Source organism: Odocoileus virginianus, chromosome 30 (assembly GCF_023699985.2).
Source record: "Odocoileus virginianus isolate 20LAN1187 ecotype Illinois chromosome 30, Ovbor_1.2, whole genome shotgun sequence".
Lineage (NCBI taxonomy): Eukaryota > Metazoa > Chordata > Mammalia > Artiodactyla > Cervidae > Odocoileus > Odocoileus virginianus.
The window spans coordinates 8,168,900-8,189,915 of NC_069703.1; the positions used below are offsets into that span (position 1 = coordinate 8,168,900).

Below are 21,016 nucleotides of genomic sequence, written 5' to 3' on the forward strand. Positions count from 1 at the left end.
TCTTACTTCTCAAAATTATCAGCCTAACAGACCCATTTGCATCACTGACAGAGCACTGGAGATAGGGCAGGACAGAGAAGCAAAGCTACTCTGAAACTCACATAAATCACATAATGCACCTTTGAGACTCAGTAAGGATGGCTTTATGTCAAGTCTGAAAGATCTCATAGGGCCTCATATCCAATGTCTGTTTCTGTCTCATTCCTTCTCTTTCTCTCCCCTCCCTCTAACCAATCCCTCCACATTCAACATCCATAAGAAAATCTGGCTAATATCCATATCAGCCCATTAAATTCAGGGGACTCTGTTAAAAATCACAACAGCTATAATGTTTTCAAGAGAAAGTAGTACAGTAAAAAAAATCTATACAATTCTATACTATTGCCCTAATAACATCTTGCTCATGATTTATAAACAACACTGATAATATTTTTAAAACAAAGTGGTACCATAAAAACCTCTATACTATTTCCATAATAACATCTTGCCTTGGATTTCTGAAGGTAGTAGGTATAAAAGTGAAGCTATGTTTTATTCAAAATACCATCCTATGGCATAACCAAATGTCAATTAGACTAGCAACGACCTTGATCTGTTATCTGAGATAAAAAGCACATCCTGAGATAGATTCCTACAAAAGTGATTTATTTAGGAAGTGCTTCTGAGGGAAACTTGTGAGGGAGTGGGAGAAGCAGGACAGAGAACAGGAGAAAAGCAACCAAAGCCTCAGTCTCAGCCCAGTCTGCAGAGACCTCCGGAGTGAAAGTCACAGGTCAGCGCTGTCCCTGCGACGGGAGGCGAGGAGCTGGGCTTTCATCCTCCTGCGCCTATCAGATACCTGTTTGGCGCTTCCAGCTCTCTGTCAGCGCGAGCAAAGGAAAATCCAGTCACCTGAGCAAAGTCCTTTGACGGCAGAGCCACCCAGCAGACACATGAGTGAGAAGGAAATCGTGAGGCCGGAGGCTGGGAGGCGGCGCTGGAGCAGTGAAGGATGGAGGCCAGTCTCCTCCGGTGCATCGCAGCACTTTGTGACCACAGGGAACAGAAACGCTTAGTAATGTGTCATAGGATTGCCAGAATATTAATGACCAGGTCAGAAAATACCACTTTTCTCCTACTATTCTCATGGGCTCCCATGTGTCATAAAAGTCTCCAGAAGTAAGGCTAACCTTTTCTTTCAGAAGACTAGCAAAGAAGAAAGTGATGTGCTCAGAGTATATTTTACATAAGGTCAGAATGGCAAAAATAGGCTTCTACCATGCAGATGGAGTTTCTCTGGTGACTCAGCAGTAAAGAATCTGCCTGCAATGCAGGAGGTGTGGGTTTGATTCCAGGATGGGAAAGACCCCCTGAAGGAGGAAATGACAACCCACTCCAGCATTATTGCCTGGGAAATCTCATGGACAGAGAAGCCTGGTGGGCCCCAGTCCAGGGAGTAGCAAAGAGTCAGACACAACTCAGCAGCCGTACAACAACGAATCACGCCTCTGGCACAGACACGACGCAACACACTGCCACGCCCTGTACCTGGAATCAGATTAGTCTCATGCTCACGCAGAAGATTCAATATCCTGGTACTGCATGATCTCAAATGTGCTGTTTCCCTTGCCCAGAACATGTGACTTAATTTATGTTCTTAGTTTAGACAGTATTAACAAACTAACAGAGAAGTGTAAGAAATAATAATAAATAAAATCAGAATGGAAAAAGGCTGTCGATCTCTGACTCTGGCAGAAGTCAGGACCTTGTCAAGAAGTATGGGTAGGAGATCATTTTATCAAACCAATGTATTTTCTGTTTTTAAGAGACATGCTGATAAGAATTAAAATGTATTAAAAAGCAAGTTCTTGGTTTTTAATACCAAGAACCAAAAATACAGTTCCTTTCCCCTTTTGTTATTTTACATCAACAAATGATATAGTAGCAATGGATCAGACATACAAAGTAATTAAGATTTTCCTTTAAGAACTGCTTTTTCAAATGCTATTTATTATGAATTTCAGTCTTTCATCTGGAAGTCTTAAACATGAAAAACTAGGCTTTTTTTTAACATTTCTAAATTCATTTGTGAACATTGTGCATGTGATTTTTGTTCTACACGTACACATACACACATACAAAACAGAGAAATTAATTATTAGATTTATTCTTGGTCCAATCAAGAACAAATCCAAGAACAAAAACTATAGTGTGACAAATCAAAATGCTTTTTACTGAATTTGATAATAAGTGAATAATAGATATTATTAACTATTTATGAAAAATACTCAGTAAACTGAGAATATGCTCCAGGGATCAGAACCATGTCTCCTGCATCTCCTGCACTGCAAGTGGATTTTTCACCCACTGAGCCATTGAAGAAGCCCAAGCACATGCTACACATCAGTAAAACAACTGAGTACAAGACTAGAACTCGCCTTAGGTGTCCATCAAAATAAATGGTTCTGATTCTGTTTGCTTTGAGGGGGAAAAAAAAGTTGAGATTACTGTCCACAGATGAACAACTCGTTTATGTTATTATCTACAAAGTTAATTTTTATTTGTTAACAAGTTATTTTATCACTAACATATTTCTGATTCCACTCAAGAGAGCCTATCATGTGGAAAATCCATGGTTGGTTTCATGGGGCATAGTAGACCATATCTTCCATTCAACAATGTTGCTGGTAAAACCCAGCTGTCCAACCTTTGCTGTAGTGACTACAGCATATTCAGCAGAAACAATCTGCCTGCTGACCTCCAGCTTAAGTTCAAACTATGTCATTCTGTCAATACCATCTACCTTGATTAGGTTGGGCTTTATACACAACAGGTTATGATCCCAGAGGGATGAAAAGCTTTCCCAAATTAAAAGCAGAAATTTAAAATGAAATACTCATACATTCCTACGCAGTTTCCACTTGATATCCTCAAGGCTGGCCCATGAACTCAAGCTCATGTTGATTGAAAGTGAATGTTTCTTTCTGGGTGTAGCCATCTTACAAATTTAATGGCAGGAGAAAAATAATAAAATATGTTCTGTGCTTCAATTAGACCTTTTATAACTTGGCACTTGAAAGATGGCAATGCCAAAGAAAAAGCATTAATTCCAAAAAACAGACAAAAAGGATTGTGCAGAAGAAGACAGGCCTCCAAGGGCCCAGGGCTTTGGCAGAGCATCTCTTCATAGCAACACGGCCTGCCTTGGTCTAGCCTCATGGGGAGTCTTCTCTCATGCTTCATGCTATTTAGATAAACTGTATGCTGCATACGTTGATTCCAAAATCCAAAGCAATACAACCATGCTCTCAACCTTATCGTTATCCAAAGGAGCTGTATAAATAACCAGCAATAAAATGTTGACTAGCCTTGAAATGCCTATTCATGCACATAAATGATAGATGAAAGAGCACACACACACAGAGAGAACTGCAAAATACAGGCTTAAAGACACATCCTTCTACTTTGTGTTTTATAATAGTATGGAGCAGACTTGCTCAAGAAGAGAAGCGCTCTTATGGGCTCAATCCAGATAGCTGAGGACACACACATGCTACCCTAGTACTCTAAGCCACAAAAGAATAGTGGTTTAGTGATGTCTGGAACACGTGTAGCCCTCTGTGAACCTCTGAACTCATTTTCAAATGATGCTACAGGCTCTGTCAATGACAGAATGCATACATTAGCTAAGAGTCAAGGGAGCAAGAGGTTTCACCCCTCTTGGTCTCCTGCCATACCTAATCTGTCAGCACCAAATCTCAAGCAAGCCCACTGCCTTTCTTCCCTGATCCTACTCCTGCAGTTTCACCGTGGCCGAAGACTGTTACCAAACCACAGTGGTTGGTTCCATCACTCCTTCATGCTGTTTGACTTCAGCTGAGGCCCAAGCTAATTCTTCTGTCTCAAATTGACTCCCTCTCACTTTCAGAACTGTCAACCCATTTCTGGTCTCCCTTTCAACACCAAATTTTGGAAAGAGTAATTTGCAGCCACCGCTTCTGTATCCTTGACAGTTAATCACTCCTTAACTCCTAAATTCTGGCTCCTGCCCTCACCACTCTAATGAAATTATACTCTAAAGCTTGCCAAGGATTTCTCCCAACCAAACACCAAATCTCATGGCATGGTTTCAAACTTCCCTTCCCTAGACTTCTTAGTTTTCCCCACATGGAAGAGTCTCCTCTGGAGACTCTCAGCCCAAATCCTCTATACTTTATCAGCATCTCCCTTTTCTTCTACCTTCACCTTCCCCCACCTCTCCCGGCATTTCGTGGTCTCTTCTCCTTGGCATTAGTAGTGCTGGGGGCTTCTCCCCTCCCTCTGCTGTCTTTTTAAATTCCAGGTTTTGTGAATAAATTTCTCATCTCTTTCTCTAACCCTAACAACTACTCTTAGCACAAAACTCTTATTTTCAAGGACTGCTGCACATCTTCACTTAAGGAGTCTATGAGCACTTCAGAGTCAAATAGCCCAAAGTCAAACAGCCCACAGTAATGACTTTAACTTTACTCCAACGCTCTCTCTCAATACCCTCCTTGATTCTCTAAATAATTGCGCTTCATTGGTAGTCACGCGGCTCAAACCCGAGTGTTACCTCTACTCCAGGGATTTCAATTTCTGTCAGCTTCACTCTCACAACGCTTGTTGACAGCACCCTCCACTCCACTGGCACCAGTCTTGTTCAAAACTTCTCTGCATTTCAGCCGCACATGCAAGGCAGCCTCCTAAGTAAAATCCCTACCCTCTCGATATCATTGAACGGAAAAAAGTATTCCTAAGATCCAATTCTGATCGTTTGATGAAAGAATATCCCTACCTAAAATCGTCAATGGTTTCCACTGCTCATTAAACACAGTTCAAAGTTCTTAGCATGAACCTAAGATCTTTTCAGATCTGTTCTTCTCCCTGTAAGTTATATCTAGCTTTGCTATCAACTATCAGCTGGTCCTGACTTTTTCTGACTCAACCTTTTTCGTGTGTGTGTTTTAACCTAAAATACCCGTCTTCTCCATGTTTGCCCATTAAATTTTATTCATCCTTTACAGCCTAACTATCCAGAAATCTTCATACTCAAGTCAGCCGTTCACATATGTGCTTGCTCACAGTATTTTTCATCTTTGCATCTGCAGAGAGCTTGGTTTCCTGCCTTGCATTTAGTAGGGCGGCTAACTGAAACCCACTGTCCTCTTAAAGACTCACTTGCTCACTCACTTACTTACTCTACTGTAGGTATGCCTAACCCCAACTCCTCACAAACACCCACTGCAGTCACTGTCCGCATTATCTTACATTATTCTCCTGACTTCACATTTTATTTTAGTTATCTGAGCACATTTTACTTTTCACTACCAGATTGTCAGCTCCTGAAGATTAGGCACGTTTACTTTTTGGATACTCATACAATTGGTCCTGTGTGTCTGTGGATGCAAAATCCACAGATAGGGCAGACCAACTGGGCTGCACCATTTTACATAAGGGACTTGAGCATCTGTAGGTTTTGGTATTTGCGAGGGCCCTGGAACCAAACTCCTACAGACACCAAAGGGACAATGGCGTAAGAGCTAGATTAGCGATTCTCAAAATGTGACCTCAGACCAGCATCAGGACCAGCCGGGATCTTGGTAGACATGCAAATTTCTGGGTCCCACCCTAGACCTGTGAATCAGAAACTCTAGGAAGTGGTCTAGCAATCTATGTTTTAACAGTCTTCCAAGTGAATCTAATGCACACTCACATTTAGTACTGGTGGGAAAGAACTTCTTGATTATAAGCAGACTTCAATAAAGTAAGACACAGCTAAACTGTTCACTGTCTATCATTTAATATTATATTGGCATATAATTCTCTCAAAACACTAAAAATACGAGTCAACTATCCATTACTACTTTGTGCTAAGTCGTTTCAGTCATGTCCAACTCTGTGTAACCCAATGGACTGTAGACCTCCAGGCTCCTGCATCCATGGGGATTCTCTGGGCAAGAATACTGGGGTGGGCTGCCAGGCCCTCCTCCAGGGGATCTTCCGACCCAGAAATCGACCTTCTCTCTTACGTCTCCCGCACTGGCAGGTAGGTTCTTTACCACTAGCACCACCTGGGAGGCCCTTTATCAATACTACTTTACTACTTAATCAATATCTTAAATCTAACTTATACATTTTGAAGGGTTTATTAAAAATTATATAAATGATAACATAATATTTTTTGTAAAATTCAAAGATAAGGTTAAGTTTTAGAACTCGTTTTTTAAAAAATAAAAACAAGGAATGATAATCACAAAATTCAAGATCAGGGTTACATCTGGAGAAAGTAAATGGAAAAGAGGGGAGAAGGAGAAGTACATAAAGAGACCCACGTCACTAGTAACATTTCAGGTGCTGAGTTGGGTGGTGAATTCACTGATATTCATTACATTACTGAAATTAATTAATTATGGCCAAGCATAGATCAATGGTGATAGTATTTCATGAACTAAAGATTATTAATTAATCTGATTCTGTGTGCTCTGAGATCCACAGAAAAATTTTAAAGAGATAAAAAATATTTGTCACAATGGGTCCATAGTATTAACATGATACATGATGTATCATGAACATGATATAAACATTATGATGTTTAGTGCTAATGGTACCTGTGTGCGATTGAATGCCACTCTTGCAAAGACAGCTTGGGACACACTGGCTCTCTTCAACTCATCTCTCACTTGCTGGTAGATATCTGGAGATACTTCCACAGAGGAGTTGGTTGGCTCCGGCTTAACTGCTCTGGGAATGGGTGGGTGGTTCAAGAACTGCTGGTTGATGGCTTGAGGATGCTGGTGAGCCAGGAGCCGGCTGACGGCTATCTGCTGGTTGATCAGATGGGCCATGGCGATCTGCTGCCTGACGAGCTGTGGACTGAGTTGGGGAGAAAGGAGACCGGGGCTCATGATGGGCTGCAGTGCGGGCACTTGGTTTCGGATCGGAGTGCTGTGGTGGATTTGGCTATGAGGAGACTGTTCGTTGGTCTTCCCCAGGGAGGCCAGCTGGTTCATATTTGGTAAATGCATTGGACGCTGGCCCAGAACACAATAGTCTGAGAGGTTTTCTCGTTCCACTCTTTCCACTGTTAAGAGATAAAAATGATAATTTGTCATTATCATCATTAGTATAATTTGCTGCTGATACATGTAGTTTTAAATTATATTTTTGGTATAGTAATGAAAAAGATTTTTTTCATATAAAGCTGGAAGACCCAGAGTAAAAGTGAGTCATCTTTTCCTGAAAAAAATGTTACAATAATAGATTTCTCCATAAGTTATGATATGGAAGTAAAAATATTTGCCTTTTTTTTAATTTCTAAAGGTAGGCATTTTATTAAATAGCCAAGACAGAAACAACTAACCATTACAAATTCTAAATCTTCTCATGTTTCCAGGCTCTTATCACCTCCTTCATTATCCACTGTGGTAAAAAACAAACAAACAAACAAAAAAACTGTTTTTTTTTTTCTTTTTTTTAAAAAAGCTGTTTTTCATCTTCTGTAGTTTGTGGTTAATGGTGTCATTCATGGGTATCAGGAAATGACAAGGACAACATCTTCTGCCAAATTAATTGCTATCTCCTAATAAAAATTTCTCAAATACTATTATACAACTATGGAAACATTTATATAAAATGCCTGTCTCATAGTATATCCTTTCAACTCCTCACTTGCTATCTTTTCTATAGGAATGTTTCTTTAAGACATGGGTATTTTAATGATTGTGATATGCACTAGAATAAGAAAAAGTCTCACAAAATTAATAATATCACCTTGATTTGCCATTTGTTTGCTAGGACCACTGCAATCTCTTGGCAAAACTCTGTTAGCCTTTAACCTGCTTTCAAGATTGCCGAGAGAAATATCAATAACCTCAGATATGCAGATGACACCACCCTTATGGCAGAAAATGAAGAAACTAAAGAGCCTCTTGATGAAAGTGAAAGAGGAGAGTCAAAAAGTTGGCTTAAAGCTCAACATTCAGAAAACTAAGATCATGGCATCCAATCCTATCACTTCATGGCAAATAGATGGGGAAACAATGGGAACAGTGAGAGACTTTATTTTCTTGGGCTCCAAAATCACTGCAGATGGTGACTAAAGCCATGAAATTAAAAGACGCTTGCTCCTTGGAAGAAAAGCTATGACCAACCTAGATGGCATGTTAAAAAGCAGAGACACTACTTTGCCAACAAAGGTCTGTCTAGTCAAAGCTATGGTTTTTCCAATAGTCATGTATGGATGTGAGAGCTGGACTATAAAGAAATCTGAGCGCCAAAGAATTGAGGCTTTTGAACTGTAGTGTTGGAGAAGACCCTTAAGAGTCCCTTGGACTGCAAGGAGACCCAGTCAGTCAATTCTAAAGGAAATCAGTCCTGAATATTCATTGGAAGGACTGATGTTGAAGCTGAAACTCCAATACTTTGGCCACCTGATGCAAAGAACTGACTCATTGGACTTTACCCTGATGCTGGGAAAGATTGAAGGCGGGAGGAGAAGGGGATGACAGAGGATGAGATGGTTGGATGGCATCATCGACTCAATGGACATGAATTTGAATAAGCTCTGGGAGTTGGTGATGGACAGGGAAGTGTGACTAAATGACTGAACTGAAGTGAACTGATTTATGATTAAATAAAATTCTCCCTTTCTCCAGGTTATTTTTCTTATATGTTTTATTGTACTTTAGTAAAGATTTAAGGAATAACTTTGAAAGGGAGAAAAAGGAAAGTATCATGTATGTTCAAACGTGAGGCAGTCCTTTCTTCTCTCAAGAATATTTCTCAAGAAAGACTCATATCAAAAAAAAAAAAAAAAGGTCACATCATACCAAATCAAATCCTTATCTAAATCTCTGTATTACATTATTATGTAAAGCTAAGGTTTGTTTGGGGAAAACACATTAGGCTGAAACAACCTCTATCTTTGCCAGCTTCAATGCGTGTGGATATAATCTAACAAAAACTGTGTTATGCTGTTGTTTTTATTTTGACACTCTGCTTGAGGCATTCTATTAATATTTCCCCAGGCCTGAATCCAGGCCCTGGCAGTGAAAGCCTGTAATACCAACCATTGGGCTTCCAGGGAATTCCCCCAAATTCTGATAAAGCAAAAGTTCCACATGGATTTAGTAATTTTTTCTTACAATTGGAACTGCTGTATATGATTATGGAAAAGTCTATTGGTATTCCTTTAAAGAAAACTTCTTTGAGTGATTACATGCTAGAGAGCAGAAAAGTATTCACCTGTAAGACAAATTTTTTAAATAATCACACCTTTCAATATGCAAACAGTGCTTGTAAATTCGCAGATGGCTTACAGTAACAGAATCATAATTGATCAAAAAAGTACTGAGTCTCACAAACTAAGATAATGAACTTATAGTTGCCAGGGGAAAGGGACAGTTAGGAAATCTGGGATGATCATGTATACACTGCTATATTTAAAATGGATAACCAGCAAGGACCTATTGCGTAGCACTCTGTTCAATGTTATGTGATAGCCTGGATGGGAGAGGAGCTTGGGGGAAAATGGATACATGTATATGTATGGTTGAGTTCCTTCACTGTTGACCTGAAACTATCACAACATTAATAACTGGCTATACCCTAATACAAAATAAAGTCCCAAAGAAAAAGTACTGAGTCTCAAAATATTTAGGCAAATGTGATGTGTGCTGGAAAACTGGGTGAGATGACTCAAAACAGAGAATTTAGAGATAACAAAGTCACTAGAATCAAGTCATATGTAAAGTATCTGAAAAAAATCAATCAAGAAAGTAATATTTCTAAATTAATATTTTATATAACACGTGATTTTTAAATACATACAAGGAAGCAAATTAACACATTAACAACGTAAATATATACCTGATCATTTTATTACATGTCTAAAGACTTTTATATTTAAAACTTCTAACTGGTAAAGCACATAGACATCCATATCTTGGGAGCACCTTATATTCAGACATATACAATATTTTTTCATGATTTTTTAAAAAACTGAATGATTGCTTAACTTTCCTATGAACTCCTAAATAAGTCAAAAGTTTACTTCAAACTTCTTTAAGACTTCAATTTATAACTTAATCCTTTTGAAGTAATTCATTTATTTTGCATTCACCTTTCCTTCATAAAGTTCAAGGTAAACAAACTATTTTAATCTTATCCTCTAAAGGCAAACATTTTTCAGGTATTGTAATAAGAAACACTTAAAATCAAGCCAAGCAAATAGTTAAGAGCCTTTGAGCAAGGTGATCTAACACAGTTTTCACAGGACAGAAGTTGCTATTGTAAGCTCCTCACTGAAAGAAGTGAAGAGGGTATGGAAGAAGGTATTCCATGCAAAGGGAAATCAAAAGAAAGATAAAGTGGCAATGCTCATATCAGACAAACAGACTTTAAAATAAAGACTGTTATAAGAGACAAAGAAGGACACTATATAATGATCAAGAGATCAATCCTAAAAGAATATATAACAGCTGTAAATATACATACAACAAACATAGTAGCACCTCAATATATAAGGCAGATGCTAACAGCCATAAAAGGAGAAATTAACACAATAATAGTGGGTGACTTTAACACTCCACTTTTGTCAATGGACAGATCATCCAAACAAAAAATCAATAAGGAAACAAAGGCCTTAATTGTTACATTAGACCAGATGGACTTAATTGATTTTTATAGAACATTCTATTGAAAAACAACAGAATACACAATTTTCCCAAGTGCATATGGAACATTCTCCAGGATCAACCATGTGCTGGGCCACAAAGCAAGCCTTGGTAAATTTAAGCAAATTAAAACTGTATCACGCATCTTTTCTGACCATGTGCTACGAGATAAGAAATAAACTACAAGAAAAAAACTATTTTGAGAAAACCACAAATATGTGGAGGCTAAATAATACATTACTAAACAACTAATGAATCACTGAAGAAATCAAGGAGGAAATAAAGTATCTAGAAACAAATGAAAATGGAAGCACAATGATCCAAAACCTGTGGAATGCAGCAAAAGCAGTTCTAAGAGGAAAGTATAGCAATACAATCTTACCTCAGGAAACAAGAAAAATCTCAAAAAACAACTGAACCTTACACCTAAAGCAACTAGAGAAAGAAAAACAAACAAACAAACAAAAAACCCCTAAAGTTAGCAGAAAGAAAAAAAAAGCATAAAGATCAGAGAAGAAATAAATGAGAGAGACGAAGATGACAATAGCAAAGACCAATGAAACTAAAAGTTGGTCCTTTGAAAAGATAAACAAAATTGATAAACCTTTATCCAGACTCACCAAAAAAAAAAAAAAAAGGACTCGAATAAAACTAGACATGAAAAAAGAGACTTTACAACTGACACATAGAAACACAAATGATCAAAAGAGAATTCCACAAGCAACTGCATGCCAATAAAACAGACAATGAAAGAAATGGACAAATCCTTAGAAAGTCACAATCTCCCAAGACGGAATCAGGAAGGAATACAAAACATTAACAGACCAACCACAAGCACTGAAACTCCCAACAGACAAAAGTCCTGGATGGATTCACAGGTGAATTCTATCACACATTTAGAGAAGGGCTAACACCCATCCTTCTGAAAAGGTTCCATAAATTGAAGAGGAAGGAAAACTCCCAAACTCATTTTACAAGGCCACCATCACCCTTATACCAAAATCAGACAAAGGTACTACAAAAAAAAAAAAAATTATAGGCCAAATATCACTGATGAATATAGATGCAAAAATCCTCAACAAAATACTAGCAATCTGAATCCAATCAAGTGGGATATATCCCTAGGATGCAAGGATTTTTCAATACCCACAAATTAATCAATGTGATACACCACATCAATAAATGAAGAACAAAGTTTCCAGAGTAAAATTATACTTCTCAGGCAGGAATACTTGCCCTCAAACATTCAATTCACTTTTGTTTGCTTGCTTTTTAATTCAGTCAAAATAAGGGCAAATTCAAGTAGCAAACTATGTTTTCAGGTACTTAAGAAGTAGACATTTTATTCATTTCTTTTTCTACAAAAAAAAGAAAAAGAAATATCCTCATAATGCAAACATTCTTTGATCAAAAGCTAACTTTCCAAAATGTCACTATTTTCATTTTTCAGTACTTAATTACATTTGAGTTACTTTCTTGAGCTCTGTGAAATCTCTATGAACTTGGTGCAACAAGAATCAGAATAATATCAGTCCATCTTTCTTTAAGATTCAGTCAGTTCAGTTCAGTCACTCAGTGGTGTCCGACTCTTTGCGACCCCAAGGACTGCAGCACGCCAGGCTTCCCTGTTCATCACCAACTCCCGGGGCTTACTCAAATTCATGTCCATCAAGTCGGTGATGCCATCCAACCATCTCATCCTCTGTCGTCCCCTTTTCCTCCTGCCTTCAATCTTTCCCAGCATCAGGGTCTTTTCTAATGAGTCAGTTCTTCGCATCCTTTAAGATGATACATACTAATTCCCCTTTTCTAATGAGTTCCCAGATCCTTATAATTTCATATAGTTTAGAACAGTGACTGAAGAAGTATCTTTAGTGACATGTGGCCACATCATGAAGTACTAACTCATTAGTAAACCACAATGAAGGCATTGCAAATTCAAATGCCTACACAGCCAGGTAGAGCGCAACAGCCAGAGAAGCCAGCCGCAGAGGTACTAGGAGAGAAAGTCTTCCAGTCCAAAGAGAGTAGTCACTACCTTGCCTCAGCCAGTTGTCTTCCTCATATTGTCATTTCTTTAGATGTTGTTTCCAAAAATAATATTTTTTTTTTAATCTGGATTTTTGCAGGATAGCTCCTAAATTTAGGTACTGGCAAATAACTCCATTTTCAAAATACAAGAAAAGCCAAACAAAACATTTCTGAAAACTAGGTCCTGCCCATACACAGATTACCAGTGTTAAAATTTTACTTATGAGAATAAAGATACCCCCTATGTTGTTAGAGATGTTAAGGCAGACCTTATCCAAGAGCATCACAACAGGTATAGGGACCACTGCAATGGGATATTACAGTCGGGGAAAGAGACTTAGGCCCAACTCCAAAAACTGCATGAGAAAGTGGGAATTTACAGCCAAGGAACAGACTGGGGGTCAGAGGTGGAAAATAACCAAAAGGAAACATCATGAGTAAGAGGGATTCTGGCTAAACTGACCTAACAGGATTCTTTGCTGAAGACAGGCCAGGGTGATCAGACATCACCTAGGGGATGTTAGAGGATGAGGAACCCGATAAGAATGAGATATCGAGGCTGATCAGATATCAAGCAGGTTCTGGTTAAACTGACTTAGCAGGGTTCTCGTAAAACTGGATTTTACAAGGAAGTGCACAGATGAGCCTAGGAAAAGGTTCAAGAGCTTGTCTTAAGTTCGGTCAAAGAATGAGGCTTCATCAACATTTCCCGGGCCTTGACAGCTCTATCAATAAAAGTAAAATTCTTTACTTCAAATAATAAAGAAAAAAAACCATCATCCCAACTTTAAAAATGCCTGAAAATCAAATGATCAAGCATAGATTTTGTCAAATCTGAAAAACATTTTCTTCTGCTGCCACTCTTATACAAATAATATCAGAATAATATTTTAGCCTCTTATGTCACAGTAGGTGAAATACAAATACTTGAAAAAAAAAAAAGTCAGAGGAGCATCACAATGTACCAGACTCAACCTGAAAAGTGAGCTTGAACATTCATTACTTCTTTTCTCTCTTCTTTCTGACCTTCCTTCCTTCTTTTCTTCCTTTCATTCCTCTCTCCCTCCTTCCCTCTCTTCTTCCCCTTTTCTTTCTTTTTAAATTATTTGAAAATAATCATAGTGACGAAAATGTAGACCTAATTTTGTGCCTGATTTTGCATTTTGCTTTTTCACTCTGATAGAAAATATCAGGTTAAGCCTGTCTTAAATTAAACCAAGACCAAAGGTAAGCCCTGGTTCTAAGGGCTCATCTTATCTCTACAATACTTAGTCATGGATCAGAAATCCTAAAAAACATGAAGAATACAATGGAGTGCTGCCTCTCATGACAAAAGCAGTGTTCACATTCATAACAGAACACATCCTCAATAAAGCCAAAATGCTTACTTATTAAAGAGACATTAAAAATACAACTGCTTCCAGAGTTTTACATCAGAACTGCAATTTAATTCACAATGAATTTGATTCTACCATTGCCAAAGTCCCTAAACATAATTTGTGGAATGAGAAGTGCCTGGGAAGGAATGATGTCCCTAGCTTCAAGTACAAGTCCCCAGCATGTGGCAAGCGGGGCTGAAACGCGTCTATGTTTAGTAGCAGAGCAGCTTTCTGTAGCTATGTTAACCTCTGGAGAAGGGTCCCAGCCCTGGGGCCTTGCAGGTGGGTAGTTCAGATCTGGAGTCTGCTCAAGTTTCTGAGAAACTCACAATTCCTGGAGGATCTTGCTAATTCCTTTGAACTTTCTGGGACTGAGTGAAAATAACAGACTGGGAACTACTTATCTAAACATCCTTTGAGCTTCTGGGGTTGTATACAACTCCAAGTAGACGTTCTAATCAAGAGCACCCTATGAATATTAGCTATTCAATGCCCAAGACTGCTGGCTCTGACAGGTTGTTCACAGTCAAGAAACTTGCACTCCTCCCCAGGGATTTATCTGTATTACAATGAAAAGGTATTTGGTTCAAAAAAAATCTCATTTTATTTCATGCAGTTTCACAGTACATCCAGGAAGTCAAGTATTTAAGAATCACAAATCCCTGACTTATACATATATATTTTAAAAAGTTGCAGAAACATTTTCAATGCTCAAAAAATATATGTCTATATGTAAACTTGTCATATTCCTATCTGGCACTTAATTTTTATTATAATTTCTTTATTGCAGTTTTGGGTAAATATGTTTTCAGCTATTGGGAAAGATGTACGGCATAAAAGTTAACAGCAGAGATTTCTAAGCCAGACTGCCAGGGTTTGAATCTCAGCTTGCCCATTTGGTAGACATGTGACCATGGGTAGGTTACTTAACTTCCCTGTGCCTTAGTACATTTAATGTGGGTTAAAAATTATGCCTACCTTGACGGATCATTGTGCAGGTTAAATGAGTTAATACATGTCAACACTTGGAACGGTATCTGGCACTATGCAGTGTTTATCATTACTATTACTGTCCACCTTGTCCGTGTGTCTGTCTGTCTGTGTGTGCATGCTGACATACACAGATGGACGTACACTGAACATTTCAGGTCTGTGTCAAAGACATTAAAAATATGGTCCTATGAAACATCAAAATTTATATTTCGTGGAAGACTGCTAGAAATACAAACTCAGAATCTCTTTGAGTTTTTAATGTACACCAAATTTCCAATTCTTACGTAAAGTTTGAGAATCAATGCCTGTATCATTTTTGCTTTTACTTACTGTCTTTTCAGAGTATACAAGATGCAGCTGCCAGGTGACTTTTACGTATTCTGAAATTTGAGAATCCTATTCTGTATTGTCTGGGCTTTTATGTTGCTGTCTTTTGAGATTATACCAGATATTTAAAACTGTCATATTTCTTTTTTTTTTCTCTAAACCCTAATGACATTAAGGATTCAATCTTACTGAACTTTCACTATATTATTAAAGTTAGTTAAGTGGTAAGTATTAACGTGTCTGACTCTTTGCGACCCTGTGAACTATACCCCGCCAGGCTCCTCTGTCCATGGAATTCTCCACACAAGAATATTGAAGTGGGTAACCATTCCCTTCTCCAGAGGATCTTCTCGATCCAGGGATGAAACCCAGGTCTCCTGCATTGTAGGCAGATTCTTTACAGTCTGAACCACCAGAAAAGCCCTCACTGTATTATAAATGTATCTAAACATTTTGAATTTTCTTCTCTATGATGTATCTTTAGTTTTTGTTGGTGATCATATTATACTGAAGAAGCATTAATTGGACCTGATATTAGAAAACTGCACTCAAATCTACATTCTAATTCTTACTAGCTCTGAGACCTCCTTTTGAGCAAGTTGGAGATTTCTCTGGATTTTAGTTTTGCTGTAGGGAAAATATCATTATCTTAGAATTGTAAGGGTAAATTTTAGATGATCAGTATCTATATGAAAGGTCTTTGTTTAAATGTTACTGTACATTTCAGAAAATGTCTATATAATTATGATTAACAGATTAGCTTTGCCATTTCAAAATTAGGAAATTCTGACCATTCTGACCTGATTAGGACATTCTGACCAGTGTCTCCTGTTTCCCAAGGGTCATCTGAAGAATTGCAACCTTTCCTTTGGTTTAAGTAACAATGGCATGTTACATCATATTGCTTTTTAAAACAAATCCCTACAGCTTAAAAGAATTCATTGTCAATTTAGAATCATACGCTTCAAAGCACATGCAGGAATGTGTTAGATTTAGCTTTTCCAACTGAGGCTTAATAGTTTATATCTTGACTTTCAAATTAGGAGACAGCAGAATAGATGGGAAATAAAATGACAACCTCACAACTCTGGAAATTAAATTTATAGGAATAGTATATAAATACAGCTTTATGCTTCAAAAACTACTATAAATAAAAAATGGAAAGAAAACTTAAGGAATAAAACATGCCTTAAATATATACAAGTTACATTCACATTAACCATAAAACAGAAGAAAAGGGTTCTACAGTAATTTTTTTTTAATTGAAGAATGAAAGTGATAGTCACTCAGTCATGTCTGAGAATTTGTGACCCCATGGACTGTAGCCCACCAGGCTTCTCTGTCCATGGGATTTTCCAGACAAGAACACTGGAGTGGGATGCCACTTCCTTCTGCAGGGGATCTTCCCAGCCCACTGATGGAACCCGGCTCTCCAGCATTGCAGGCACTCTCTTTACCATCTGAGCCAGCAGGGAAGCCCCAACTGAAGAACAGTTGATTTACAATGTTGTGTTGGTTTCCAGCACACAACAAAGTGATTGACTTACACATACATGTGTATATATCTATATTATTTTTCCAATTGTCTTCCACTATAGTAAATTACATGATGCTGAATACAGTTCCCCGTACCATACAGTAAATCCTGGTTGTCTCACACGCAGAACTAAAGAAGCAGAGGGGCTCCCTGGACGACTCAGCAGTAAGGAGTTCACCTGCAGCGCAAGAGATGTGGGAAAGGTGGGTTCGCTCCCTGGCTTGGAGGAAATGGCAACCCACTCCAGTATTCTTGCCTGAAAAACCCCATGGATGGAGAACCCTGGCAGGCTACAACCCAAAGGGTGGCAAAGAACCTGACACGACACGGCCAAGCAAGAGCGTGCACGCAAAAGAAACAGACACACACGGTAGCTTTTTTTTTTCTTTTTTTTTTTGCTTCTCTGTTAGATCTCATTGTTTTCATACTTCTATCTGCTATAGATGCTATAAAAAGTAAACCCAGAAAAATTTCAGTACTCCAAATATACTCAAGTGACTTTATGCCCCAAAGTATACTTTCTGAAGAGGACTGATGAGCAAAAGGTGAAGCCATATACATAGAGTTATCTGCTAAGCAAAGCGAGATGGCACAGGATAGGTGCAAAGAGCAAACTGGGATTTTTAAAGCCTAAGTTCTAACTAGCTGGGGCATTTGGGGATGACCTGCAAAATGAGAAAGATTACCTGTAAACTGGTTTTAAAGCAACCTTCCAGGTTATTCATCTAATAGCATAATAAACAGTATTGTTGCGAGGATTTTCAAAGCAATTCCCTTGCAATATTTGCTTCCGTTTCTTGACTGCTTGGCAAAAATTAAGACTTAACTCAAGATATCTCTTTTTGTGAAACTCCCCAATGCAACAAGAATAATAGTAGTTTAGTAGTTTATACACTGGTAATAACAGCATTTGTAGTATTGCTCTTGCAAGTTTATCTGTCAACACTGCTTAAAAGACTGATAATTTTTTCCAGAAACATGAACCAAGTGTTTCAATGCAAACCTTAACAAAATTGCCTTTGAGAAAGAAGCCCTAGGGTTTTGTCCATAGTTATAATGAGTAGAAAGCAATGAATTGGGTAAAAGGCTTTGCACTGAGAAATTTCTGGAATTTCTGGCCTATGGATTTTTCCTTAAACCATTAAGATGCTTATGCAAATGTAAACAGATTAGCAAGAATGAGTGCTAATGGATTCCATAATAAGCTAACACTCTAAGTATTCACCAGAACAAATCCTGGAAACCCTGGATAGAAGAACACAGCCAAATAAAACTGTGGGTCGGGGGAGAGAAGAATAATTCATTTCTCTGTGCCTCCTTCGGCCTCAGAAAGTACTCTGGAAGCAATTTCTACAAGGTAAGACAAAGGCTGACCATGTGGCACTCTTGGCAGAAAAGTTGCCAATCAAACCAATAGTCTGGAATGGGTACTCACATCTTGAGCACAGGGAAAAGATAATCTTGCACATACCACTGCTGTGGATTTCCAAACCTCCACCCTAAGACCCTTGCGCCCTCAACCCTAACCCCCAAACCTTGGATCCTAATTTTAAGGATAATGATCCTGTCTAATACCAGAGAAGTTAGATAACTTGTTCAAGGTCAAATAGTAGTCCAAATGTAGACAAATATTTAGGAAAAATTAAAATGATTAGGGCTACTGGCTTTGGTCTTATAAGCATAATAAACAAATCACAGGGCCAGTAAAAACTAATGTTTTTGTTTTTTCTCTTTTTCTGCACAACCCAAAGTGAAGTTCTCAGGAACTACATGCTTCACAAGTACTTTTGTTGTATTTCCTTTAGATAAAAGTATTTTTATTCTTAGTGCATTGCAGATAACTTCAAGCCTTCTACCATTTATATAGTAGTTGAGGTCCTGAGCTAACCCTTAACACATCAGTACCACTTAATTCTCACATAAAAACTGTACCACATAGATATTATTATGCCACTTTATTGAAGAAGTTGAAGTTCAGGGTAAAAAAAAAAAAGAAAAACAACAATGTCATAAATTTATTAAAGCAAGTAACAGAACTCAAACTTATGTCTTTAGGACCTTAAAGCCTTTGTCCCACTGCTTACGCTAAACTGCCCAACTTGGGGCATGTGGCTGTTATTCATTTTAGGGTCTGAGTCAGGACTTACCAACTTTCCAACACACAAGTCCCGCTTTCTATTTGTACACGTGTGCAGGTGTGCATGTGGTCCACACACGCAGAGGCGACATGGTGAGTGGCTGACTCATCTGAGTGGCAGGGGCTCTCCCTGCAGCCTACACCCTGTACCCTGCAAACCTGCCTGATGCGACAGACTGCAGAACCAGTCAGTTCTGAACGGTGAGGAAATTACTGATTTTTCCCAACTGCATGAGCTAATCACTAAAACAGGATTATCCACATTCGCTTTTTAATTGTTTTAATTCACAGGAGAGAATTTATCAACTACTTTGTACTTATTTATTAATCAGCTACTATGTATCAGGTCCTTGAGAGTCCCTTGGACAGCAAGGAGATCAAACCAGTCAATCCTAAAGGAAATCAACCCTGAATATTCCTTGAAGGGACTGATGCTGAAGCTGAAGCTTCAATACTGTGGCCACCTGATATGAAGAGCCAACTCACTGGAAAAGACCCTGATGCTGGAAAAGACTGAAGACAAAAGGAGAAGAGGGTAGCGGAGGATAAGATGTTGGATAGCATCACCAACTCAATGGACATGAACTTGGGGGAACTCTAGGAGCTGGTGAGGAACAGGGAGGTCTGGCATGTCACAAAGAGTCAGACATGACTTAGCGACAAACAACAAACAATGTACCAGTTATGACGACAGCCCCTACAGACACAGTGCTGAATAATACTAGCCTGAAAGAACTCTATCTATAGATTTGCTTCAGACAGTTTAACAGCTTGGTACAGAGACGGACCTGTAGCAACTGCCTACGATATAAGATGCATTTCTATTTGATGGTAAAACATAGCTCCTTTAATCCCTATTTTGTTGTTATTAGCAATTCATTCTAGTCATCTGTAATATAAATTTGCACTCACTATATTTATTTTCATGAATCTTCCCATTCTTTTACTTTTGTTGCTGCCAAAAAGCTTTATCCCCAAATGAGTGCCATCAGCATGGATTCCCTCCTGACTGATGACACATGAATCACATAACTGAGAGCTTTCGCAAGCACTCTTTTTAAGCTCTGTAAATATGAAGTGTTCATTTGAAACAAAAAATAAAATGGGGTATGCACACTCATATAACATGGCAATAACTTGAGAATCTCAGGAAATCACAATAAATTCACATGAATGAACTACTATATGAAATTGGTGGCATACAATTTTAACCTATGTAAATGGCAATTACATCTGATTCAACCTGATATTTATTTAGACTCCTCTCTCTGAACTGGGCTACACATCAACATTAAAAAGCCCTACTGTACACCCAAAGTCTTCCACTGAGTTAATTTTTTTAAATGTAAACATAACACTAATTTTCCTGACAAACCAGAACAGCATCATGTCTGCCAATACTGAACATGCCCAATCGCTGAAAATACTTCTGATTTTTCTGTCTTAGTCAATAACTGTAGGTCCAAAGTCAATTTGTTATATAAAAACTACTTTTTTGTTACACAAACATAGACACAATTTCAAGAGCTAAAGCCAATATTCCATATATACCAGATATAAATCCCACACCACTGGAAATTAAAAACAAAACTATAACCAGAAGAGTTCACTAAATATAATTAAAGAAAATATTAGGAGTCTGAAAGGGCTGAAGGGCAAGAAAAAAAAAAAAGCTAAGTCTTTTAGGACTATGAAACCTAAAGATTTTTTTTTCCCTCTAAATTTGTTAAAGAGAATCTGTCTCTGGATTGAGAATTCGCTTGCAAAGTCTCTGCCTAGAGCAAGATATTCAGAGCCAACTTGTTAACTCCTAATAAAACAAGGCTTGGAAGGAAAATGCTTCCAGCCCATAAGCAAAGTGTACCAGCCGGCATTGTGATAATACTCCAAATGATTGGTTTTCTTAGGTATATTTTCCCCTTATTATCAACTTCCTTTT

General features: G+C 38.2%; 1 protein-coding gene across 7 annotated transcripts in view; it reads right to left on the reverse strand.

The window, feature by feature from the left end:
* SATB2 (SATB homeobox 2) overlaps positions 1-21,016 on the reverse strand; it is a 248,557-nt gene that overhangs the window by 67,911 nt on the left and 159,630 nt on the right. For all 7 annotated transcript variants that reach the window (XM_020890434.2, XM_020890433.2, XM_020890435.2 and 4 more), the window contains one exon: positions 6,609-7,081. In XM_020890434.2, coding sequence (XP_020746093.1) covers positions 6,609-7,081 — 473 coding nt within the window. The remainder of the gene's footprint in view (positions 1-6,608; positions 7,082-21,016) is intronic.